Source organism: Cydia fagiglandana, chromosome 15 (genome assembly GCF_963556715.1).
Source record: "Cydia fagiglandana chromosome 15, ilCydFagi1.1, whole genome shotgun sequence".
Lineage (NCBI taxonomy): Eukaryota > Metazoa > Arthropoda > Insecta > Lepidoptera > Tortricidae > Cydia > Cydia fagiglandana.
This window is the reverse complement of record NC_085946.1, coordinates 11,497,488-11,525,228: the sequence shown is the minus strand read 5'-3', so window position 1 is coordinate 11,525,228 and position 27,741 is coordinate 11,497,488. Positions and strand designations below refer to the sequence as shown.

Sequence of the window (27,741 nt, the reverse complement as noted above, 5' to 3'; positions counted from 1 at the left end):
AAAACAAAAATCATCAGCCAATTTCCATTGTCCCCACTATACAAATTGTTGCTATATAAAATTCAAAACGAGCGCCCTCTTGACAATACTCCCAAAGTTCTGGTTTACCTATACCTACTTACCTAAAAATATGTCGCATAGTTCTTATTTCGCTGCCATAAGAGCTATGGGACGTATTTTTGAGTATGATATACACCGTGTTTTTATTGAATTCCGTTAACTTCGGGGTATGGTTAAGTACGTTTAAGAGAACTAATTGGCATAGTTAATTTACAAAAAAAATTGTTTTTGATTTTTTTTTAAATAAAATTAAGTTTAAAAAGTAATTTATCTACACACATGTCATTAGTGCTCTATAATACGTTCAGAAACCGTAGGAAATGACAAGCTTTATTACAACCAATTTTACTATGAGAACTTTCTTATCTGTGGTAGTAGGAAAATTTGTACTTTAATGTACATAACGTTATAGATTTTTGTAGGTTATGAGTTTAAATTTGGAACAGCAGTCAAAATTCAAGTAGGTCTCTATTCTAGTATCCATAGATATTAAAACAGTTATCGATACGAAACGTCAATTTAGTATGTTTTTTAAATATAAACCGCACGACATTTGATCTCGAGTGACATGAGAATAGGGACTTCATTCTTTTGTCTAGAATTAAAAAAAAACTAAGGATGTGTGACATGCGTGAAAAAAGTTTTCATTCACCACCATTTGACGTACAGTTTATCTTTTAGTTAGTTTTAAGTATGTGTTTAGATAAAGTAGTGTATGTAACTGTACATAATTAGGCATTAAAACACTCGTGTGATCCTATTAAGAAACTCACTAACGTTCGTTTCTTAAACCCACACTCGTATTTTAATGCCTCTCATTATGTAGCAGTCACATAAACTACTATAAATGTAGCATATAGCGTTGTTGTAACACGGGCATTACATTTAACTCAACCAAACAATTGAAATCTGTGTAGTGTATAGAACTATAGATGCTTATGTACGTGTATTTCAATGCTATATAATCGATGATCTTTATGAATAAAATGTAGTCTTATTTAGAATCTGGTTGTATCAATACACCTCCCGACTTCCATCCTCATATGGCGATCCTGCCATCGCAGCGCTTTGCGCGCTGCCTATCGCGACGTCCGCGACCGTGACTACCGCGCGCGAAAGTGTTCCATCTATTTATCAAGGACTAAATCTTTGGTGGTGAACAAATAAAATTAAAGACGGTGCTCAACATGGGACTCATTTAAAATACGAAATTATAAGTGCGGTACGAAGATGGGGTCTTCGCAAACAAAAGAAGAGGTCGTTATAGCCCAGAATGCTGCCGGGGGCTCCAGCAACAGCGCCGAGGTGGTTAAGAGTATAAATACCACAAATATTCTGCTCGTCGTGGTGGTATGCTTCTTTGGTATCATATGCTTGGGTGCTGCATACTACTTTTATAGAAGATGCCACAAAAGGTGGATACGTGAGGAGATACGCGGGCACGCATTGAGGAGCTCAATTTTTCGCCGGACGCCGAAATCGGAAAACGAGGTTTAACTACGTGCGTGTGTGAACTTTTGTAGCGGAATACGAACAAAATACAGCTCAATGAACAAAAGCGTCGAAATAAAAAGTGCAGTGTAAAGTGTTGTGCGCGTAACCGTCTGTGCCATGTGTAGCCGTCTGTACCTACTCACCGGACAATGAGTAAGATTAGAACTTAATTGGTTTATAATTAGCATATCAGGTAGCAATAGCTTAAGGCGAATATATCTTTTAATATTAATTATGAATTAGTATGGCAGATGAATTATTAGATTTAATTAAGCAGTTAACTGTTATAAGACAATATTTAATTAAAATCGGTCCTAAGAGAAGAGTAGGACAAATTGTTAAAAATAAGTTGATTGAAGCACAAGCTGTGCATGCTGATTATTCTAGTTTTTTGGATAGTTTAGAAGAAATAGAAGAGAGTATAAAAAACGAAGAGCTTATAACTATAAAGAAATTTTGTAGTCAGTTTGATGCATTGTATGCAGAAATTTTAGGATTGTGTAGTGAAGCTAATATGTCCGAGATGGAGAAGTTTAATTTAAAAACGGCTTTGAGTTTATTACCAGTAATGAAAGATGATATTAATGAAATTCAGAATTTAATTGACGGTATTGAATATTATCAATCGCTTCTCGATAACGATTCAAAAATGAAACTGGTAACCTTCGTCTTAAAGAGTAGGCTTTCTCAGTCAGCTAAACTAAAGCTGCTACCAGAATATACTACCGTTGACGCTTTAATCACGGATATGAAAAATGAACTTTTACCAAAAAAGTCAGTGCCATGTTTACAAAAACAACTTTTAAGTTTAAAACAAAACGAAATGTCTATCGATGACTACGGTAAACAATTAGCAGAAATGTTTGTCGATCTTACTTTGTCCCAGGCGGGGGATAATGCCGATAATTATAAGGTATTGCGACCCTTAAATGAACGCCAGGCTATTCAGAGCTTCGCTGATGGGCTGCGAAATCGCAGACTCAGCACTATAATCGCTGCAAGGAATTTTACCACCCTAAAAGATGCAGTTCAAGCTGCCATCGATTACGACCGCTCCACTCCAAGTACGTCTGAAGGGATTTTGACAATGGCACGTAATCATAATTATAATTCGAGATATTTCAGAGGCCCATCATCCTCATACTCTAGGGGACACCGTGGCAGGTCGTACTCAACACGCGGCCATCAAACGGCAAGGTACGGGTTCAGTAGCCGACAGCGAGGTACGGGACGTGGCTTCCAACCTGCGGCTGCCCGAGGAGCAACGAGGCCTTACCAGCAGAATAGAGGTAGGTCCCAATTCTATTCCAACAGAGCTAGGAACAACGGGATACGCAGTCAACAGCAAGTACATGTAATGACGGATAGTAACGAGAATCAGTTTTTTCGTGACTGAAGAATATATTTTAATTAACAGCAATAAGAAACATAGTTATGTAGAGTTATCTTTTGGTAACGGAATTTCGACTCAATATTTAATTGACACGGGTTCTACTATATGTGCTATAAAATATAAGTACATACATAATCAGAATATTCCAATCCATAACGATAATGTAGTAGTCAGCGGATTAGGCGGCAAAGTCCAACCTATCGGATATGTTTACTTAGACCTTAATTATGGAGATCATAGCCTTAATCAAAAGTTTTATGTTTTCAATTCTTTGCCATGTACGGCTGGCGGCATCTTAGGACATGACTTTTTCAGAAAGTACACGTCAACTATAGACTACTATGATAGCACTTTGACTTTAAGGAATGGTATAGATTGTAAAATAATATTACCGCTATTTATAGAGGATAGCAACCGTTTGACGGTACCGGCCAGGTCGGAATCTATACGTTACATAAAGACGAATATGGAAGAGGAATGTGTGGTGTGCGCGAATGAGATTCAACCCGGATTGTTTATGGCTAGTGCATTAGTGAAACCTAACAATGGAAAGATACCTATTCGTTTGCTTAATACGACTGAAAATGATTTGATAATTGACAAATTAAACCCGACTATTCACAAAGCAAGTGATTATGATGTATGTATGTTTGGCGAAACGCAGAAAAATGCGGAACGGGTTAAAAATATGTTTTCTTATTTAAAGATTAGTCACTTAAATAGAGAGGAACAAATTTCTATTGAGAAATTGTGTGCTAAATACTGCGATATTTTTTATTTGCCAGTTTGTCCCAAATTAACGACAACGAACATTTATAAGCATAAAATTACTTTAAAACAGGATGTACAACCAGTGTACTCTAAACTGTATAGGCTGCCATATTCCCAACAAGGTGAAGTACAAAGACAGTTAGATAGTATGTTAGAACAAGGTATTATAGAGCCGTGTAGAAGCGAGTGGTCAAGCCCAATATTACTAGTGCCTAAAAAATCGGACAGCAGTGGAAACAAGAAATGGCGATTGGTAGTGGATTACCGAAAACTAAATAATTGTATTACAGACGATAAATTCCCGCTTCCCAACATTACAGAGATTTTAGATTCGTTATCCGGTAGTATTTATTTTACTCATTTAGACTTAAATCAGGGTTATTACAACGTCGAGTTAGAGCCAGACAGTAGAAAATATACAGCTTTCTGTGGGGGTAGATGGCAAATGACCCGCATGCCCCAAGGGTGTAAAACTAGTCCGAATTCATTTTCCAGGATGATGACCATGGCAATGGCTGGATTAACTTATCAAAAATGTTTTGTTTACCTAGATGATCTCATAATTTTCGGCCGTAATTTAAATGAACACAACAAAAATTTACAGGATGTTTTTGAAAGACTTAGGAGCGTAAATTTAAAATTGAATCCGGGAAAATGTGATTTTTTGCGAAAAGATATACTTTATTTAGGACATGTCGTATCAGGTAATGGAGTGTTGCCAGATCCATCTAAAATTGAAATTATGAAGAATTATCCAGTTCCTAAAAGCATAGAGGAGGTGAAACGTTTTGTAGCTTTTGCAAATTATTACCGAAAATTCATTCCAAATTTTGCCGAGAAAGCTTATTACTTGAATTTGTTATGTCGGAAAAATATTAAGTTTCAATGGGATAATAACTGTCAAAAAGCATTCGAGTGTCTTAAAGACTGTATGGTATCACCACCAGTTTTACAATATCCTGATTTTTCAGAGGAAAATGAATTTATCGTACAAAGAGATGCTTCCAAATTTTCAATAGGTGCAATTCTATCAAATGCAAATGGATTACCCATAGCTTACGCAAGTAGGAGCTTAAATAAAGCAGAAGTTCAATACCCAACAGTGGAAAAGGAATTGCTCGCCGTGGTTTGGGCAGTTAAATATTTTAGGCCATATCTGTACGGGCGTAAATTTAAAATATGTACCGATCATAAGCCTCTCGTGTACTTATTCAATATGAAAGATCCCTCGAGTAGATTATTAAAATTTAGAATGGCATTAGAAGAGTACGATTACGTGGTTGAATATGTGAAAGGCAAGGACAACGTGGCTGCAGACGCATTGTCCCGGATACGCATTACGTCAGAGGAATTGAAAGAAATGAATGAACATGTAATTAACGTGATGACTAGAGCGCAGAAAAGAAGGATGGATGCGGTATCCCCGGTTGATATGGTTTCTACTGACGACAGGTCTGATCAACCAAGAGTTGTAGCAACACATAGCAAACCGAAGGATTCCGTAGAGTTGAGATTTCTGGATATAAGAAGTATAGATAGGTTAAAAAGAGAAAAACGAATTAATCTCGAGAGTAAAACATTATGTTATAGCCAGGAAAGAAAGACAATATATATTAAACAAGTATCTCAATCACAACTGACGCGAGCCGCTTTTGTGAGAGAACTTAGTGAGTTATGTAAGAAAATAAAAGTTGAAGACATATACTTCATTAAAAATAAAAATAATAATATATTTGTCGACAAATTAGTTAGCGAAATACAAAATATGGTGAATTGGTCCGGACCACAACTACATATATTAAATGAAGTAAAGCGAATTTATGACAAAGACGATAAAAGAGTCATACTTAATGATTTTCACCTTTTACCCACGAGTGGCCACGCGGGTATAAGGAGAATGTATAACAATTTGAAAAAATACTATTACTGGCCTGGCCTTGAAAACGATATTAAAGAATTCGTAAGTAAGTGTGAAAAGTGCCAGCGCCAAAAATATACGGTTCAGATAAAAGAACCTATGGTCGTGACGTCAACAGCGCACTCTGCGTTTGAAAAAATATTCTTAGATATAGTGGGCCCTCTAGATAAGGATAATTATAATCATTCATATATTCTAACTTTACAATGCGAACTATCTAAATACGTTTGTGCATATCCCCTTGTTTCTAAAACTTCAGCAGAGGTTGCCAGATGTTTTGTAAACAATTTCATACTTCAACATGGCATACCAAACACCATAGCAACTGACAGAGGCACAGAATTTATCTCCACAACTATGAAAGAGGTATGTAAAATTTTAAATATCAATCAAATTAACTCTACTGCTTATCATCACCAATCTATTGGATCTCTCGAAAATTCACACAAACATTTAGGTGCATTTCTACGCATACAGACCGACAATCACCCCGAGGCTTGGAGTGAATGGCTTCCCTTTTGGAGTTTCGCTTATAATACGTCAGTGCACTCGGAAACGCAGTTCACCCCTTTCGAATTAGTCTACGGTAAGCAGTGTAATTTACCAAATAACTTAGTCACATCCATAGACCCGCTTTATAACTATGATGATTATCCAAAAGAACTAAAGTATCGTTTACAAGTTACACAGAAAGAGGCACGTGATAACTTATATTCTAGTAAATTACAGCGTAAATTCAGGTACGACTCCTATATAAATCCAGTTACTTATAAACCCAACGATCAAATTTTAATAAAAAACGAGACTGGTAATAAACTCCAAAGCTTATATTCAGGACCATATATTGTAGTAAAAGATATTCCACCCAATGTAAAAATAATTAAAAATGGTAAATATGATGTAATTCACAAAAACAGAACTAAGCCTTTCATACCATAAAACAATGTTAGCATACTGTCTATTTTTCTTTTACTGTGGTTGATGCATAAATGTATTTGTAATTCGATCAGCATTGTCTGTATTATTGTAAACAAGAGTTGAAACTCTTAATATACTAATTAGTTCTAAGTAATGATAAGATCAGATAATTTCATTGTTTAGAACGTGATCATTTGAACAAAAAAAAAATACTTGTACTTATTTTTTTTTTCTTTCCCTCCGTGGGAGATGTAGTGTATAGAACTATAGATGCTTATGTACGTGTATTTCAATGCTATATAATCGATGATCTTTATGAATAAAATGTAGTCTTATTTAGAATCTGGTTGTATCAATACACCTCCCGACTTCCATCCTCATATCTGTGACATATCAATGTCATTTCCAGCATCGATCGACCGAGATTGTAAGTTTAGTAGCAAATGTATGAACTCATTCTAAACAATATGTAAACTGGCTGGCCCTAAGGCAAGTGTACACGCTTGTAGAGACCTTATAAGAAAAAAAAATATTGAATATCTCCGATTTGTAGGTACTTAGAATATCGGTGTCTTTGAGAAAGTTACTTGATTTAAGCGCAGGAATGCACCCTTGAAATTAACGGAAATAAAAAAAACACGGTGTATTGTGCACCCAACTCGACGTCCTGGCCCCAATTTCACATCGGTGACAGGTGCGGCGAATTGTAAAATCACTATTGCTGACGTCACAGGCATCCATGGGCTACGATTACCACTTACCATCGGGCGGGCCGTATTCCTGTTTGCCACCATCATTGTATTATTTAAAAAAAACTTTATTATATCGGAAAAAAACAGATATTTCTCCTGCGAAGTTTCTGACAATTGTCAAAGATTTAGAAGAATTGTAGGTAATTCTTGACAGGTAATGAGTTATATGTCGGAATTTCGTGACAATTGTAGTGTTTCTTGAGACAATTGTCATAAACTTAGCAAGAGAAATATCTGTTTTTTTCCGATATCATAAAGTTTTTTTTAATAATACAATGATGGTGGCAAACAGGAATACGGCCCACCCGATGGTAAGCGGTAACCGTAGTTCATGGATGCCTGTGACGTGAGCAACAGTGATTTTACAATTCATCCCACCTGTCACGTTGGTGAAACAGGGGCCTGCACGTATTTTGCGTGAAGTGCACCATATATTTTTTTTTTATTAACTTGTAGTTAAAATATAAGTTAGGTAATAAATATTCCAGTGAAAAATACCTTAATAGGATCGTATTTTGCGGATTTAAGTCAATAGAATGACAGTAGAAAGTATTCCCCGATTCTGGCCCCGCCTCTCAGTGGTCCCCGATCCTGACCCCAAGGCCGAGCCACCGCCCCTGCTGAACGTAAAAAAAAAAAAAAAAAAAAAAAAAAAAAAAAAAAAAAAAAAAAAAAAAAAAAAAAAAAAAAAAAAACAATTAGCCCCCCATTTGAATTGATTGCGCTAGGTCTCAGCAGTGCCCGGCGCCTCCTTCAGGGACTTACGAAATACGCTAATTAAACAATACACCTTGTTCACCACGGTAACAATAGGCTTATCGACCCTTTTCTATTGTTCGATCTCGACTCGGGCGCGCTATTGTGTTACCGAGCATACTACCTGCCTGGACCCTTTCCTTAACCCACCGACGTCTCCATTCATGCCTTCTTTATGTGTGTATACTGTAGGTGTTTGTGATAGGTATTTTGCAATAGGTATTTGCGACAGCTATTTGCAATAGGTATTAGCGATAGGTACTTATTTGTGATGCATAGGTACTCTAACTATCAACTCTAATAACCCGCATTATCTTATTACCTCTTGGAGCTATTTCGATTTATAAGGAATACAGTTCTAACCTTCTTCTGACGTAGAATTTACACTAGTAATCCTTTGGCAGCCTAAACTAACCTTAACCTTTTACCAAACCTAACTTATTCTTCGAAAACCTAACCTAAACCTAACTTGACCAAACCTAACTAAAATCAACCTAACTCATTTCAAACTAACCTGCTTTCACCTAGTCTTCCGATATAAAGTAAACTCGTAGTTACTTGTTTCTTTCTATTATTTAAAAAAATAACGAGGCGTGTGAGGCATTTCTTGTGCACTTGTGTTCATTGTTATAATAGCTTAATTGTTTTATTGATAGACGTCTATTATATTTTATACTGACAATGGATTTATTGTTTCCTATACCTATTCTTTTATAATTTGGGTTTGAGTAAAGAGAACGTCTGTTTAGATGAACTTGTTGATACATGTTACTTTGTGTGATTTAAAAAAAAGAACGAGACGTGTCAACTGGTTTCAACATGATTTAGTCTAATACATCAACATTTCTTGTGCGTTGCTATTCATTGTTATAACAGCATAATTGCTTTATTAATAGACGTCTATTATATTTTATGCTGACAATGGATTTATTGTTTCCTATACCTATTGTTTTATAATTTGGGTTTGAGTAAAGAGAACGTCTGTTTAGATGAACTTGTTGAGACATGTTACCTTGTGTGATTAAAAAAAAGGAACGAGACGTGTCAACTGGTTTCAACATGATTTAGTCTAATACGTCAACATTTCTTGTGCGTTGCTATTCATTGTTATAACAGCATAATTGCTTTATTGGTAGACATCTATTATATTTTATACCGACAATGGATTTATTGTTTCCTCTTATGCTTTTGAATTTGGGTTTTAGTAAAGAGAGCGTATGTATTAGATGAACTTGTTGAGACATGATTTTAACGGTACTGTACCCTGGTCATAGTGACACAGTATAAAAGCCGAAGAGAAATGAGTTTGAGTAAGTATTACCGTCGTGGCAGTCCACTGTATCAGAGCTCCTTGTATCTATTGCAGTATATAGAAATATAGTGTTAATTCAACAGTGAAGTGTTTAAGTGTTTATAGAAAGACCCAACAATGGATGTAAGTATGTCTTTTATTACCGTAACTTACTTTGTTTTGTTTTCACTTGTGTTCTTTGTGTTTTAATTATCAAGATTGTAGACAGTGTGTAAATTATTGTTTTATATTGTTTCAGTTCACTGAAAATACTTTCAAGAACTATTACTACCCGGATAATAATAAAGACGAATCAAGCGATGAAGAGGGTACGCTTGGTTTCAAAGTTAAACAAGCCATCGCAAAGAAACGTTCAGGAAACAATATCGATAGTTTCTTTGAACGACCTAAAAAGCAACCCAAAATTGTGAAACGGTCTTCGAATGTGAGCAAAAGTTCACCAGACGGTGTTGCAAACTTATCATCCGGACAAGACGACGGGGCGTATGCATCACATTTGATTAAAATCGAGATATATGATATGCAAACAATTAAAAACGTCCCACCCATGGAACACTGGAAGCATGCGGACTTCAGATTGAAATATTTTGCGTTGGAAGACGATTTGGAGCTACAAAATACGCGAAATATTATTTATAACATAACAAAGCAATTAGCTTCTAAGGACAGTAGTGTGAAATATTTTATAGATAATAAGAAACAGTGATAGTTATAATTATTAATGATAGTAGTAGCTTAATGATTGTGTTAACGTATTTCTCATTTTTTACCTCTCCTTAAGTACATTTTCCATGTAACAGATTTTTTTTGTGTCGTCTCGTTTTTATGTAACAAAGAATGTTAAGAAATATTTTGTAAATAATAAAATTTAAAAAAAAAATGTATAGTTTAGAATGGTCTTTGTATTATATGAAAAAATAAAAAATCTTATTTAAGTACACGTATTATTTTATTTCACAAAAAATGTTTTAAACATATTCCTTAATATAAGGTCATTACATACAGAATTATCAGAAAACAAACTTAGCATATCTTTCATAGTTTTTCCATGATATTTAAAATACAAATAAACTAAACAATATTCACCACAAACTGAAGTAAAATGGTTTTGAAGAGGTTTATTGTTATAAAACCACTGTCTGGTGTTTCTTTTTAAAAATAAGTTATGGTAACCTGAAGGCTTCCTTCCGAAGGAATCAAAATATTCTCCTATACCAGTAACATCAATGTGTATGGCAACCCAGTGGGAGCCTGGTTTCGTGTCAGGGTCCAAATTACTAACAATAAATACAGGTAGATCGACCCAAATAGGTATTTTGTTAGCAGCAAAAACATTTGTTTCAAAAAGTGGGTTTAATTTCTTCATACAAAATTGTATCTCATTAGTATCCATAATTACTTAATTAATAACAATTTTTGTCTTGATGATGCTGCAAACAATGACTACAACAAAATAAAGTAAACGAAAGAAAACATTGTATTTATATAATTATGTTTTTCAACTATTATAATCTACAGATACATCACGGTTTTTGTTTATTTCAATAATGTTATCAAATTCTGCATAAACGATACAATTAATGGTGCTAGTTAGAGCCGAATCAAAGCGTACTTCTATCCGAACACTTCCATGTCTAACAAGATTCCAATGTGAAGTTGAACTAGCAGATAAATCTGGGGTTAAATCAAAACATAACAAACAATAACCTCCACCATAATCTGTTCTACTTATTCCATTACCTTCGTTGTGAAAATGAATACCAGTTCCGGAAAATAAGGTGTGATATGCCGCCGCTATTAAACCAGAACTAAATGACGGTTGTAATGTTTTAGAAGGAATTTCATGACCATCTACAAACAAACTAAATGAATTCATATTATAGTTTTGAAAATTAAATGGATTCAAAGCTAAATTTCCATTAAAACCTGAATTTGATACAAATCCAATAATACACCGTTTAGGAATTTGTCCGAGAAATATATTATCCAATGTTTTACCCTGGACCCCTGATGGTATTGTGAGAACCTTAACTTCTGCTCTCGTAATGGGGTACTTCGCAGTCGTTGTTGCCAATACTTTTTGATGGGCTAACAAAACGCTAGGATTAATTTTTGTTCTTCTAACAATGAGACTAGCATCTGTTATTTGTACTTTAAATTTTTTATCTTGATGACAAATTAAATTAAACGATTCTTTTGATCGGACTAACTTAATACGCAATTCAACGCCATTTATCAAGAATTTCTCTTGGTTAAATATATCGCCATGCAAATGTCCAATCATTTCCACTTGCTTACTCTCTTTGATAAATTCTAGTCTTTTCTGAAATCCTTTGTTGTTGGCGTCAACGGTATCCATAAAATCTGGGGTATCCTCATACCATAACCCACAAGTAAGATGGGTTTTTTTGGCTGCCGGTCCATAGTTGAGAAGATTTTCCATATAAGCACGGTAAGCATATGTATTGTTTGGGGGTGATATGAGTTTTTGATTTAAATATACATCAAGTTGGTTGAAAAGGGAATGTAGCCAGTTATTGGTGGGTCCAACTCCGGCATCTGCTTTTAATTTTGTCCCATCTTGATTCAACACTTTAGCAGTAATATGTAACATTGTGTGTGATAGATCAATGTAGTCATCTCCTGATCCAGGTACTTGAAATTCAATGGGGCCATCATCACTTAAAGATGAAATTGGTTTGTAATGAATCCAATGTCCGCTTTCAATACTTGTTTGAGTTGATGGAAGGGCAAATATATCTAATTCTGATTTTGCACATTCACATGAATGACTGTGTAGAAATGACATTATTTAACTTGAAAATATATCGTTATTTTTATTATTATTTTTACTTCCTCTTCGTCGCGATGCTTTTCGAGTAATGAGCGGTTCTCTTCTTTTATTCGACATTTTATACCCAGATCCTGACATGAGAGAATCAATTTTTTCATCAGCCTTTCTTTTTAGGTTAGCGCTCGCTTCCTTAAATCGTGATCGAATGGAACTATCCATAGGACGAGAATTTACCATATCAGATAACAGACCAACCCCTGCCCCTAAGGTTTCTTTTCCAATGGTTTTTAAACCGCTAGATAACAAAGGGAGCACTGATCTAAATAGTCCACCCAAAAAACTGCCTATACCATGTCCTCGTTGGTATGGAACTCCCTTATAGACAATACCTATCCCAGAGCCGGCTTGGTGTGAATAATAATGTTCGTAAGGACAAGAGACTGACGATCTGTTGTAAATCATTTTACTCGTTGAAAGTGTAGCTTCACGCAAGAAGATCCAAATTGAAATGGTACTCTGACACCAGTCGTTGTTCTTATATCTATTTCAATTGTATCGAACTCTCTTCGTAAAACTGGTACATAATGAGCGGGTGAGAAGATGTGAGTTTTATAAGCTCCATAAATGAACTTAGTTGGATCTAAAGGTATTATTCTGAGTAATGAAGTAATAACATCTCCGACTACTTGTGGATGTATTATATCAGTATAAACAAATATTTGAGATGGTAAACCTAAATATAAATTTGCAGGGTTTTTTCCTAATGTATTTTGTTTTAAATTTGTTCTCGGTTTAAAACCCAATTGCAAACTTAGTATCGGAGTTGTTATGATAGATGTTATTTCTTTATTTGTTGTTGCTATTCCAACCAGTTTTGTTAATCCATCATATCGAAATTTCACGTTATTTTTTAACTGTGGGTTTTCATTAAACGCTTGAAGAAAATGATCTATATTATCATATGTAGTGGCTGGTATATGAGTTTTTATATCCACTATTTTTGTAGTTTTATCGGTGGGTGATAACACCGTTTTCTTTAAATAAATGATGTTTTCGTGCTCTTGAACATTATACATGGAACAAGGGTATTGAAATTCCACCAACCCAACTACCCATTCTCCATCCAATTTAATGGTCTTTGGTAATTTAGTTAAGAAATGTGCAGTCGTGTTATCTGTGTAGTAATCTGATGAACTATTACTTAACAAAGTTAGATAAAAACTATTTTCACTCATATTTTCTTTAAGTTTGATTCAGGTATCCAAGAATTAAATTTATTAGGATAACCTTGCCACTTAACTAGTATTTCCTTTCTGCCAGCAACTCGACGCGAGCGTATTATTTTATCAATTTTATACTCGTTGGAGGGGAGGTAAGTTACCTTTTGTAATTCTTTAGAATAAAATGTACCAATGATGGGTTCACCTTCTAAATCCTTTATTGTATAAACAACTCGTGGCGATCTGTTAATAATCGAATCAATAATAAATATTTCATCACTCCAATTACTTTCATAACCTTTTTGAAACACATGCTTATATTTAGTGATTCTAACATGATCACCTACATTTAGTTTTTTAGTTTCTGATGAAATTTGCCTATCTTTTTTGCGATCATATAAATTACACCAAACAGTCATAATATTATTAGAGCTAACATCAACTGGGCGCATTTTAATGCTAGAATGATAGCTATGGTTGTAAGAATGTAAAAGATCTTGTAATATATTTGTGTAGTTATACGTATTCTTATGAGTGAAGTAACGCCACATTTTCATTTTAAGTGTTCTTTGAAACCTTTCTACTATACTTGCTTTAATGTCGGGGTTATTAGTGGTATAATAATTAATATTTTTGCTCTTAAAGTAATCTCTAACCGCCTTTGAAACAAATTCTGTACCTTTATCAGATTGGATGTGACGGGGAACAGAGTTGGCTTCAGTAAATATGCTTTCAAAACATTGTTTAACAGTTGCTGAATCCTTCTTCTTCATGGCTCTTGCAAAAGCATATTTACTGAACACATCAATAACACAAAGAATATATTTGTACCCATCATTATATTGACTATAAGTACTCATATCACTTAAATCGGCTTGCCAAAGTTCATTAAAGTTCGAGAGAATGTATTTATTTCTAGTAAATCGTCTATGAGTAGGTTTATGCAGTGTGTACGTATCTTGAGATTGTAACCATTTTTTCACTTCTTCTTTGTTCATTTGACCTTTCATTTCCTTTGATAAATTATTTAAACTGCTATAGCCAGCTGGATTAGAGACATCATAGTAGATTCTGTGAATGTCTAGTAAGGAGTCCATCTTTCCCACTCTATTTTCTTTCCGGATCGCTTTTGCTCCCGTGTAGCAAGAGGTGTAGAAGTATTATTATCTTTATCTGTTGAGGCTCTCGTCTTCACAGATGTGGAGGGGGTAAAGGGTTCAATCAAAGGAGTACCTTTAATAAATGCTAAATTTGTAGGATTACCTATGCATGACCTAGGAACTTCGATATCTTTTAAAAGTAAAGCAAACACTTCCCATCCAATTGGCTTAGGACGTTTAAGACATCTAACGGTGTCGCTTACCAAATCAGTAATATTACTATTTTGAATGGTTTGGTTATTTATAACAACTTCACCAGTCTGTTTCCACCAAATTTTCGGTTTACTTGAAACAATGTAATCTAACAACGTTCGAGCTTTTCTTTCATAAGATTTAGGTAATATGTTTATAATTTTTGATGGACTAATTGGCATTAGTTCTTGATTTATTTCACCAGGTGGTGTATTAAACGATGACGGTGTGGCTGCTTCAGTTATATTATCTGTAACTGACTCATTATTTTCATTCTCCTCCTTTTTGTTCACTTTTGTTTTTATAATATCATTACTTTCGTTGATGACTTGATCTAGCCCCTCCATCACGATGGGTATTCTAAACGGTTTTCGATCTGTTTCAATAAAATGTAGAAATCTTTGTAATGCTTGAGAATATAACGTCCACTTTTCGCGATCATTCATTTTACTTTTAAGGATCTTTTGCATCTCTCCATCTAGTCGAGATGAGGAATTTTCGGGTGGACTCTCATTCCGTTTCAGTCTTTCAATAAAATCTGATTCTACTAATAACATTTTTTTTGTGTTTTCCATTTTGTTCATGATAAAGAGTTCACTAAAGCACTTAAAACTGCACCTAAAATAATAGGTAGAAATGCGCCTCCTTTTTGAACTATAACAGTTTTTCTTATTTTATGTTTCCCTTTCGAAACTAATTTTCTTAAAATATCTTTATATTTTTTTAGTTTCGTCTTTTTTTTTTTATCTAATGGAATTTTCCCATTTAGGACGTTATAAATACACTCACAAATAATGTTGATCTCTTCATCGTCACAAGATTTAAGTAACGCAGTACGATATTTGGGTTTAAGCAACTGCAATGCTTCAAGTAAATGTTTATATGTGTTTACTCTTGCATGCATCATGTAGAACTGACTAAAATATGCTGATTTTTATCATATTTAAACCCCTTTTTAGGTACATACACTGTGCAATGCCCATCGAACGGAAATATTTTTGTTTTGAAACGGCATATGTCATTTGTATTTTGTTTCAGGTCAATCATGAGGTAACCATGAGCCTCCTTTGTAGCATCTTTGTAGGCTTCGTCCACAAACTTTGAGTTTTCTGGGTAAACTTGTCGTGACAGGTAGCGTATTTGAGTTTTATCCCTGGGATTTTTAAAAAATACAATGTAGCTTGAATACATTGAATTATTGAATTAATGAAATATCACGTTGACCTCGACCTTGATGAAATATGTTTTGTGTAATATAAAAAACACTTAAGTTTCTATGATGACTACCTTTCGTAAAAATGTCAACGATTCGTCCATCTGATTCTCTCATCAAATCATCTATAATAAGAAGTTTAGGTTTCTTCCCATCAAAAATTGAAAAATCTGGTATTCCTTGACTATAATTTACATTTTCCAGATTGTAGAGAGGTTGCATTTCATCATAACACCAAATAATTTCATCAAATTCAACATTACATATCTCTTTGGAGTTATTCAAAAAGTTTGTGACAAATTGAGTTTTACCACAGCCACTAGGACCTGCGACAATGGTGGTGAAAGGATGATAAAAGTGAATCATTATTAAATATCGTAATCTATGTGTATGTGTGAGTGTGTGGGTGAGTGTTGATATGTTAACGGATGGACTTTAAATGGTAATATTCAGAAAGAAGATTACTATTTAAACAACTCAGATATAGTAGAAAAAACAAAAGGATTACGTAAAAAACAAAAATTTATTATATATGATCACACTTTTAACATTAATTTTTTTTGTTTCTTATTTACAAAACTACCTTAAAAGATACAATAAAATAAAATTCATACATTTTTTTTTTACATGTTTACAAGTAATATCTTAAAAATATACAATGTACAAACAATAATTTGGAATTCGAATGTTCTGTGTGATTAAATTACAACTTTGAAACTTTTTAATTATTGCGGTAATGACCCCACGCAAGAGTGTCAGAAGAGTTTTCTAATAAGTATCGTTTTGTATCTTCATGCGATAATGATATTTTATTTATTTTTTGAGTGAATATTATATGTTTTATAGACTTAAATCTTAGCATTTGAGCGCGTTGCAATTTTTTATTAAATAAACACGTTTTGTAATTGTCAAGAGTAAATTTTTTTGTAACACATTTATTGACTCCTTTGGCTTTTGATAAAACACCGTATTTTTCAGTTTTCTCATCATTCTCGTCATATTTTTCAACATCTAAGGTATACATTTTAGATCTCAGACCTACGAATTCTTTTAAAATTCTACCATTATTTTCATCTTTGAAAAACCCTAATCGCTTTTTATTTATTAACGGCAAATCATATTTATTGTTAGGAGGATAGTCAGATGTATCAAAATATAAATTAAGGTCTGATTTTATATCTGCGTAATAATTTTCCGTGAAAATTTGATATACTAAGCTATCAGTATCTGTATAAAGAAGCTTAAGATTGTCTGGATATTTGGTTTTCATGTAGCTGTAGTGAAAGTCATACATCAAAGTTTTTGATATATCTAATACGCAAAATCCCAAATAAATCGGTTTATTATAAAATATTCTAGTTTTATTCAACTGAACGGCCACTAAATTCTCAGAGAATATGGATAAACTATGGAACTCAGGTTTCGCTATCAAAGATTGAACCCCCTGCGTTTTTCCTCTATTTTCCCAGTTATTTAATAATTTGACATTTACACGTTTTGCAACATTTTCCATGGTCTTACCGAACACTGAATTATTCATTAGTTTAAAGAAATCTTTTTCAAAATCGGATGATGCCTGTGATCGCATGTGGGTGTTCAAATCTATGTAACTTTTTAACCACATAGACTGCTGAAATTTAAGAATGCGATGGATTTTACTCAATTTCAAACCATTTTTTAAACACTGTTTTAGATTTCTATAGTGAATGACATAATTCGTTTTTTTATTTAAATTAGGAATTAATTTTTTTTCTTTGGAATTACCCAAACAAACGTTTTCAGGACAGAATGGCAAATCTGAATGAGAGTCATGCAACTCGTTAGGGTATTCGAGATCAACTTCTAAAATTAAACCATGATCAGCGTCATCAGATATATTAAAGTCAGTATCTGTATTTACCCATTCAAATTTACCGGTAGGAAGACATTGAGACATAGCCCACCCGTAAAGGTTATTTGCATCAAAGTACATAAGAAATGACGATGGGATATTTTGATTATAATCTGTCAAAAAAATATTATTAGCCTTCGCATATCTATTACTACATTGTGATATGCCACCTCGAATATTTTTCGCTATAAAAGCTATTTTATTGATATCAGTTAGGAGTTCTAGTTTTATTTTTGTAGTTCTTAACATTGCATCCCAACTTAATCCCGGAGCAGTATAATAATGAGCGGGGTCTAATCCATACGTCTTAAGACAAAGGTTTCTAAAATTTTCAAATATATCAGTTAGTAATAAAACATCAGTTTTTAAATATAAATCAGAATAATACTCATTTTTTTGCATTGAAAATGAGACCAAACATCTTTTGCGTGATCATAATCCTCCTCTGAGATGTGACTATCAGACAAGGAACTAAAGAAATCATCTTTAGAGGGAAGAGCTGTCAAGTTTAAAGAATCGTATGATGACATGTGTTCATAGGGATATACACCCTTTCGTAATAAGCGTTTAAAATCCTCCTCGCATGAAAAATTCAATTTTAATTCATGAAATTGTTCAGGCAACAAGTTTTTTGCCAATTTGTCAAGACTACTGGACATAAATTTAAGTGAATCAACAAATCTCAATTTAACTGTGCGATTATTTATTTGCAAGCTCTTAGAAAATGAAATGTATTTCTCTTTGTTCTCTGGAATCAATTCAATGTCGCCTTCCACCAAACCAAGCCCATGTACTATAAAATGACTATCATAGTTACACAAATTATGGAAAAATACAGGTACAAAATTAGGTGCCCTGTATTTTTCAGAACAAAATTTATGTGCCACTCCTTCATAAATACCAGTATGGTAATTATAGGAAATGACTGAATCCTCGTTTAAATTTTTATCACAAATATAGCATGTACTACTCTGAGAAATATGCACATTATTTGCATTAGATAAAGGCAATGGAGTTTTTACAAAAGTATTTCTCCTACAAATGGCCTTTAAGTCTTGTTCCATATACTTCATAAATTCCTGGGTGCAATTTTTACCTTTATATGTTCTGTACACTGACAATTTATCATTATAAGAACATTTAATGTAGTATCCAAAACTATATACCTCATGTTTTTGTACATTTGTTGTTGAGGATGTAGTAGGATTAATTTTACCTGTTTGAATCGGGTTTAGAAAGGCCTCGAAATCAGCATAAATAACAAAAGGTACCCTTAATTTACGTTCATAATTATCGAAATTAAGTATATTGGAGGAAACGTTTTCATTGAACCAGTTTTTCTTTTTATCCTGTTCTGAAGGTAAATGTGTACAAACATGGAAACAATCGTTTCTTTGATGATTCATTAAATTGTCGCGAGTTGTAAAGTTCGACAAACAACCATCACAAATATGTGCGGCATGCTGTGTATTTGATAATTGTTTAGATACTAACCTAGATAAATTTTTGATATAGCAATAATGTCCCTTACTGTCTTTGGATATGTACAATAAGTTCAAGTGGGTAGCTTTTTTGCACTTTGTTAAGTGTAATGGGCCTACTACGTCATGTATTTTACTTTTCGAATTGTATTCAAGACCAAAAACGTTTATACTTATATCATTCATTTTTTCGAATTTCTGAATATCTCCAACTTTAAGTGGGAAAGTTAAATTTCTAAAATTTAATTTATTTTTATGCGCTATATACGATTTCGTAGTGTTTGAACGATGACTTGTAGGTGGATACAAGCCTGACAATACAGCCCATCTAAAACATTCATGATCACTATTTTTTACATTAATAACTGCTTTTCTGTTCTGAATATCACGTGGTAATTCGATATAGGAAGAACCACGCAATGGATTAAATTTGTTTACATTGACATCTAGATAGTTAAATTTTACTAAACTCCATCCACTATCTTTTCTCTCAAAGTTAAATAATTTTGTTAATATATCTTTAACAACTGACTCGAAAATCTCATCTTTGTCGCTGCTAACATCAACTACATTGTTACATAATTGGAAATCAAATGTATTATTAACTTGTTTGCTCTCTTGAGTAAAATCCGCATTTAAAATAAAGTTTACTTTTAAAGCATGGTGATCAGTGAGGGAACGATCCAATAATGCAAAGATTTTATCTTTATTTCCTAGTAAAATAGATTCGGGAGTAAATGGTTGGTGAACATTTTCATTTAATAGTATTCTGTAAGTGGCCACCCTATTCTTAAAAGCATTTTCAATTAACTGAACATTAACCCATTCAATGTCAGCCCTTAAAACATTATTTTTGTGAAGATTACTATTTAAATGATTTTTAAAATATCTTTTAGAGACAAACTTATTACACACAGAACATTCAATTTCATGATTATTATTTGTACTCACAATGACATCGGGAACTGGTTCGGATGATGTTGATGCGACAGGTTCAGCAGCTGCTGGACGGTTTTTCTTCAATAAGAATTCTTCAGTCTCCAAAACTGCAGCTGTCCTTTTTACTCCCCGTCCTATTTGAGAAGATCTATAACAATACAAAATAAACATAAATATCTTAATGTGAGATAAAATAAAAATAATTACTAAAATGGTTGGTTGTATATACTAACGTAAGTCTTTTCGACACTGCTGACAATAGGCTTGCATCATCAAAACTCCATCAATCACATCTGATGACTCAGTATTCCCCTTGGAATTTTTTATATGCCCATCACATGGTGTATAATACGGTATAATATCAGAATCTTCCAGTAACAAGTGAGGTAATTTGTTTGAAATGTACCACATTCTTATATTTCTATGAAAATATGATACAATAAATTCTTTACTTAATTCCTCAATCTTATCACGAGGCAAGGTGAGACCAATATGATAATAAGTAAACACCATTATGGAAAAGGATATCACAATACAAGCACGGCACCAAAACACTGAATGATATGAACTCGAGATACCCCGCTTATATAACCAGTCCTCTCCCACCCCACGTTTATCCTAACAATAAGTTCAGGTCACAACAAGTCAGGGACCCATCCTTTGTTAAACAGGTACCGGTTAAGAGTTATAAACATGTATGAACAGGAATATTTTTACTTACGCCTCTCGGTGAAGTTGGCTCACAAGACGGGCAGCCTCGCATAGATCTTCATTTTCTTCTATTTCTTCACAGAGTCTGATAAGTTCAAGATCGTAGACATCACAGCTCAAAGAGTCCATTATGAAATGAGAAATCATACAGTGCTTTCTTTCATTTAAATAGTTGATTGACTACACGTATAAGATTTCTAAGAGTGGGGACTGTGACCTTTACAAGTGAGAAGTTTAAATTAATACTTGTTGTAATGTGATACAATAAAAATAATCTGTTACATGGAAAATGTACTTAAGGAGAGGTAAAAAATGAGAAATACGTTAACACAATCATTAAGCTACTACTATCATTAATAATTATAACTATCACTGTTTCTTATTATCTATAAAATATTTCACACTACTGTCCTTAGAAGCTAATTGCTTTGTTATGTTATAAATAATATTTCGCGTATTTTGTAGCTCCAAATCGTCTTCCAACGCAAAATATTTCAATCTGAAGTCCGCATGCTTCCAGTGTTCCATGGGTGGGACGTTTTTAATTGTTTGCATATCATATATCTTGATTTTAATCAAATGTGATGCATACGCCCCGTCGTCTTGTCCGGATGATAAGTTTGCAACACCGTCTGGTGAACTTTTGCTCACATTCGAAGACCGTTTCACAATTTTGGGTTGCTTTTTAGGTCGTTCAAAGAAACTATCGATATTGTTTCCTGAACGTTTCTTTGCGATGGCTTGTTTAACTTTGAAACCAAGCGTACCCTCTTCATCGCTTGATTCGTCTTTATTATTATCCGGGTAGTAATAGTTCTTGAAAGTATTTTCAGTGAACTGAAACAATATAAAACAATAATTTACACACTGTCTACAATCTTGATAATTAAAACACAAAGAACACAAGTGAAAACAAAACAAAGTAAGTTACGGTAATAAAAGACATACTTACATCCATTGTTGGGTCTTTCTATAAACACTTAAACACTTCACTGTTGAATTAACACTATATTTCTATATACTGCAATAGATACAAGGAGCTCTGATACAGTGGACTGCCACGACGGTAATACTTACTCAAACTCATTTCTCTTCGGCTTTTATACTGTGTCACTATGACCAGGGTACAGTACCGTTAAAATCATGTCTCAACAAGTTCATCTAATACATACGCTCTCTTTACTAAAACCCAAATTCAAAAGCATAAGAGGAAACAATAAATCCATTGTCGGTATAAAATATAATAGATGTCTACCAATAAAGCAATTATGCTGTTATAACAATGAATAGCAACGCACAAGAAATGTTGACGTATTAGACTAAATCATGTTGAAACCAGTTGACACGTCTCGTTCCTTTTTTTTAATCACACAAGGTAACATGTCTCAACAAGTTCATCTAAACAGACGTTCTCTTTACTCAAACCCAAATTATAAAACAATAGGTATAGGAAACAATAAATCCATTGTCAGCATAAAATATAATAGACGTCTATTAATAAAGCAATTATGCTGTTATAACAATGAATAGCAACGCACAAGAAATGTTGATGTATTAGACTAAATCATGTTGAAACCAGTTGACACGTCTCGTTCTTTTTTTTAAATCACACAAAGTAACATGTATCAACAAGTTCATCTAAACAGACGTTCTCTTTACTCAAACCCAAATTATAAAAGAATAGGTATAGGAAACAATAAATCCATTGTCAGTATAAAATATAATAGACGTCTATCAATAAAACAATTAAGCTATTATAACAATGAACACAAGTGCACAAGAAATGCCTCACACGCCTCGTTATTTTTTTAAATAATAGAAAGAAACAAGTAACTACGAGTTTACTTTATATCGGAAGACTAGGTGAAAGCAGGTTAGTTTGAAATGAGTTAGGTTGATTTTAGTTAGGTTTGGTCAAGTTAGGTTTAGGTTAGGTTTTCGAAGAATAAGTTAGGTTTGGTAAAAGGTTAAGGTTAGTTTAGGCTGCCAAAGGATTACTAGTGTAAATTCTACGTCAGAAGAAGGTTAGAACTGTATTCCTTATAAATCGAAATAGCTCCAAGAGGTAATAAGATAATGCGGGTTATTAGAGTTGATAGTTAGAGTACCTATGCATCACAAATAAGTACCTATCGCTAATACCTATTGCAAATAGCTGTCGCAAATACCTATTGCAAAATACCTATCACAAACACCTACAGTATACACACATAAAGAAGGCATGAATGGAGACGTCGGTGGGTTAAGGAAAGGGTCCAGGCAGGTAGTATGCTCGGTAACACAATAGCGCGCCCGAGTCGAGATCGAACAATAGAAAAGGGTCGATAAGCCTATTGTTACCGTGGTGAACAAGGTGTATTGTTTAATTAGCGTATTTCGTAAGTCCCTGAAGGAGGCGCCGGGCACTGCTGAGACCTAGCGCAATCAATTCAAATGGGGGGCTAATTGTTTTTTTTTTTTTTTTTATTTTTTTTTTTTTTTAGGTTCAGCAGGGGCGGTGGCTCGGCCTTGGGGTCAGGATCGGGGACCACTGAGAGGCGGGGCCAGAATCGGGGAATACTTTCTACTAATGACTATAAATTTATTTGCCGGGACAGGTCTCTAGATAATTGCGTTGGGGTCCGAACGCAGTACGACTTAGAGCCTGAACCCAGAAGCCCGGGCACCGACGGCGCGGTGAGTCAATAAATCCACTTGATTTACAAATCTATTTAGTAAGGCCTACTTGCACCATTCCACTAACCCGGGGTTAATTGGTTAAACCTGGAATTTCCATGGTTAGGCCCACTTGCGCCATCCTAATAACCCGGGATTAAGCTGTTAAACCGTTAACCCAGTGTCATATTGTTCTGGTAACCATGGTAACTCCATGTTTAACCGTTTAACTCCAGGATAGTGGAATTTTGCAAGTGGGCCTAACCAGTACAATTTGACATTGAGTTAACGGTTTAATCGCTTACCCCGGGTTAGTGGGATGGTGCAAGTGGGACTGAATGTTATTGCCTCCCCATTTATTTACTTTTCATAGCTTGGGTGACTGCAAAGATATTTATTCTTGAAGACCTGATTATCTATGAGAAAGAGTACCTAAAAGATCCTCCGTCTGCCAGATTTTAGCTTTAAATAAAATTACCATCGTTTCTGTAAGGAGTTGTGTGCTATAGGTACCTAAATGCTATAAGTAATGGTAGCGTATTAGTGTGATAGATTTTAATACTGGAAAATGGCAATGGATTCTACATTAATTATCATTATCAGTAAGCCTTCGTAATAAAGGAATTCATAATCCTGTCTAGTAAGATTTTAATTGTTGTTATTGTCACGAGAAGTTATTTATTTATTGATTCATAATAAATCTTTAACTGAATATCTGAAAATAAACATCAAGTAGGTTTTTTCTTAATTTTTTTTTGTGGCGGGAGTGTGCATCGGATAGGACCAAATGGCGGGAAGGGGAGGCCTTTGCCCAGCAGTGGGACACTCCTACAGGCTAATAAAAAAAATATTGTGATTTTGGCAGATCGTTGCAGGGGTACTCTCGCCAGCCCTGGAACCCCACGCGCGCTGGTATCTCCGCGAACTCATACGCCATTCCAAGTTCTACCATCTGTTCTGGCCGAGCCAGCTCAATAAAACTGGCATGGTACCTAAATGATATAATTTTTGTATGGGCAAAGAACTTGATTTCTCAGCCTCTGCTATTTTACAAGCTTTTACTTTCACCTGACCGTTGTCTGTCTGTCTGTGTGTACTGTGTAATCAAATCTTGCAAGTTAAATTTGATCCACTTCCCGGTTTCCGATTGAGCTGAAATTTTGCATACATACGTAAGTCGGGTGACAATGCAATATTATGGTGTCATCGAGCTGATTTGATGATGGAGACCGGAGGTGGCCATAGGAACTCTGTGATAAAACAACGCAACCTAATTGTGTTTGGGGTTTTTAGAATTGTCTCGATGAGCATTAGTTGCCTGTGGAAAGAAAAGTACAGTCAGCGATAAAAGCTTGTACTTACCAAAAATGAAATTTTAGCCAAAAACTTATTTACAATGACAAGAATATTAGATCTCTAGCGGTTTTCTTGTTTATACATAACAAAGCAGATGCATTACTTCAAGAGCGAATAGTCAGTATAAGGCTTAAAATGGTTAGATTCCAACAAGTAAGAGGATCTGGTGTAACTTGCTGGAGGCCTTTGAAAAAACACTACAAGGTGCCGACATTTGTGACGATCCATAGAGAAACTGCCGAACTTTAAGATACGTCAATTAATAGATATAGAAACGATATGGATATTAGATGTGGCAGTGTCAAAAGTGACGTTTTTGTTTCAAGACACGTCACATTTGACACTGACATCTAATCCATATCGTTTATAGATCTATTAACTGAAGTATGTTAAAATCCGAATCGGGCCGTAGGTTAAGGTTTGGATATGGATCTAGCCGTGAAAGTTCTGCTTCAATGATAATTATGATAGTGAAATTTCGTATTCATATGTATATGTGTCGCTTATCTTCAAACTCGGGTAAATCCATTGGACCCTCTCAGCGAATATCTACCCTATTGCCATTTCTTAATACCAAAATCGCTTAATCTGACACATGGATTTACCCGAGTTTGAAGTTAAGCGACTCATATGTAATTGCAGTACTCAAGCCGAAATATAATGTCGCTGGCAGGACGAATGGTTCCCATCGTGCCGTACCGCCATCCCGTGCCTAATATCACCGGCATCAAATATCTGGATAAAGTCAGGGATTCGTAAGTTAAAGAACTAAACATTTTAGGCTTTTAATTACTTTATGTTCACACAGAAAAAAAAAATTACGAAGCGTCTTACGCTCTCGCGAGTTTAAAATTTTTTCCCCATCACAAAAAGTGCACAGCGCCACCAAAAAGAATAGATAGTATAGAAGGGTCCTGTCATAGTAAATGTTGTAGTCACTGTAAATTTACTGCCCTCTATCGACACACGACTATAACTCAAAATAGACACGTATAAAATTATCAAAAATATGAATATATATGGATAAATGATTTTATTATTTTTATATCATTTTGACCCATGTTCATTCACTGATATCTGATATCTATGTGTTAAAATTGTTAAATATGAAACGGTGTCGTCACGCCATCTAGACGAGAATGACTTTTTCTTGATTTCCGAGACACGTTTTTTTCTTAGACTTTATTCATCTTATACGAAGCTAGGTACATATGTCTTTGGCGCCACTAAAGAATTTTTCACTTCAAAAATTTTGTCATTGTACAGAACGAAAAGTTGCGCATTGTTTGGCATTGAGACGGCGTTGACAGCGTTGCCTAAAGTGGACGTGAACCATGGAATTGTGGTCGTCGGTGCCAGTCGGACTGGCTTGGCCTTTATCGAAACTCTACTCATGGGGTGAGTATTAGATAGATTATAGTTTACTTAAATCTCCACTATCCGTCTATCCGTCAATTGTTGTTACTACAAGTGAAACATTATTTGTGACGTCCCACGGGTAAAGGTACCTTATACCGGTTGGCGCTTACGCTATTATTAACGCCGCTCCAATATTATTGCGGAGCTATGCGACGTAAGCGCCAGCCGCCATAAGGTACCGTGGAACGTCACATTTTAAACCTACCTAATGTTATGAGGTCATATCATATCACGACGTATGAGGAAATTAAAAGACTGACACAAGAAAGAAATGACTGGCGATTACTCCACCGACAAGAGCAAAGCTCTTAAGTTATGATGATGGTGGTGAAGCTCAAGTCCGGTCGTGTATGGAGTATTGCAGCCACCTGTGGGATGGCTCAGCTAAATACCAACTCGCCGCTTTGGACTCAGTGGAGCGCAGAGCCAGGAGGATGATTGGCGACAAGAAGCTAACGGCTAAGCTTCAGTCTTTGGCCCATCGGCGGAAAGTCGCCAGCCTGTTGGTATTCTACAGGTTGCACTTCGGGGAGTGTGCCCAAGAGCTACACGAGCTCATTCCACCGTCCCCATTCTACCATCGGACTTTTAGACGCACGGCCGGTTTCCATCCTTACTTGGTAGATATTCCACCAATTCGCACAAAGCGCTTTGCTTCTACTTTCCTTATGCGCTCTGCCAAGGAATGGAATTCCTTGCCGGCGTCTATATTTCCGTGTTCTTATAACCCGGCAACCTTCAAATCAAGAGTGAACAGGCACCTTCTGGGCGAGCTCGCTCCATCGTAGGCCACGTCTACGCCTCGGCTAGTCTGTGGCCATGAGTAAGCCCATTCATAATAAAAAAAAAAAGATGATGATCATGTAATTAACAAATTGTAATTTTTCTATACAGTCCCGCATCCCGTTACCTGACATTTACGAACATAACCCTTGTATCCGAGAACGGTCTTCCGATGCTTTGTGACTGTATTCCGGCGGCGGAGACCTGCGTCCCCAGGAGTGGTCGATACACGGATCGATATATGAAGTGCCTCCCGTTGTATTACTACGTGGACTGTATGACTGGCGTTTTGGTGGAGATTGATAGGTAGGTACCTAGGTATAGGTAGGTGAAGGGCCCGTAATAGTTTCATGTCTTTCCAATGCCTTTATGATCAAACTTAGTGCGCTTTGACCTTCTTATTATTTTAAATCCGCTGTACGATTGTCTGTCTTTTTATAATCTCAGAAAGAAGAAATTGATCCGGCTGCAAAGCGGAGCGGTAAAGTACTACGACGAGCTGGTATTGACATGCGGAAAGCAATTTCAACACCCGGATTATTTGGCGGAGTCC

At 35.0% G+C, this 27,741-nt stretch overlaps 2 protein-coding genes across 2 annotated transcripts in view; one reads left to right on the top strand and one right to left on the bottom strand.

The window, feature by feature from the left end:
* The window catches only part of LOC134671371 (uncharacterized), a 305,131-nt gene that overhangs the window by 118,684 nt on the left and 158,706 nt on the right, over nucleotides 1–27,741 (bottom strand). The window lies entirely within an intron of this gene.
* Nucleotides 4,971–25,766, top strand: LOC134671590 (uncharacterized). Its single transcript, XM_063529450.1, has 4 exons — nucleotides 4,971–5,170; nucleotides 23,573–23,651; nucleotides 24,496–24,618; nucleotides 25,629–25,766. Exons 1-4 carry the CDS (start codon nucleotides 4,971–4,973, stop codon nucleotides 25,743–25,745), a joined length of 519 nt encoding a protein of 172 aa, XP_063385520.1. The 3' UTR covers nucleotides 25,746–25,766.

Coding starts and splice junctions, on each gene's coding strand:
- LOC134671590 (XM_063529450.1), top strand. CDS start 4,971: ATGGCATTAGAAGAGTACGATTACGTGGTTGAATATGTGAAAGGCAAG. Junction 5,171..23,572: donor ATGGTTTCTACTGACGACAG/GTCTGATCAACC, acceptor TTGCCGGGACAG/GTCTCTAGATAATTGCGTTG. Junction 23,652..24,495: donor GCCCGGGCACCGACGGCGCG/GTGAGTCAATAA, acceptor TGATTTTGGCAG/ATCGTTGCAGGGGTACTCTC.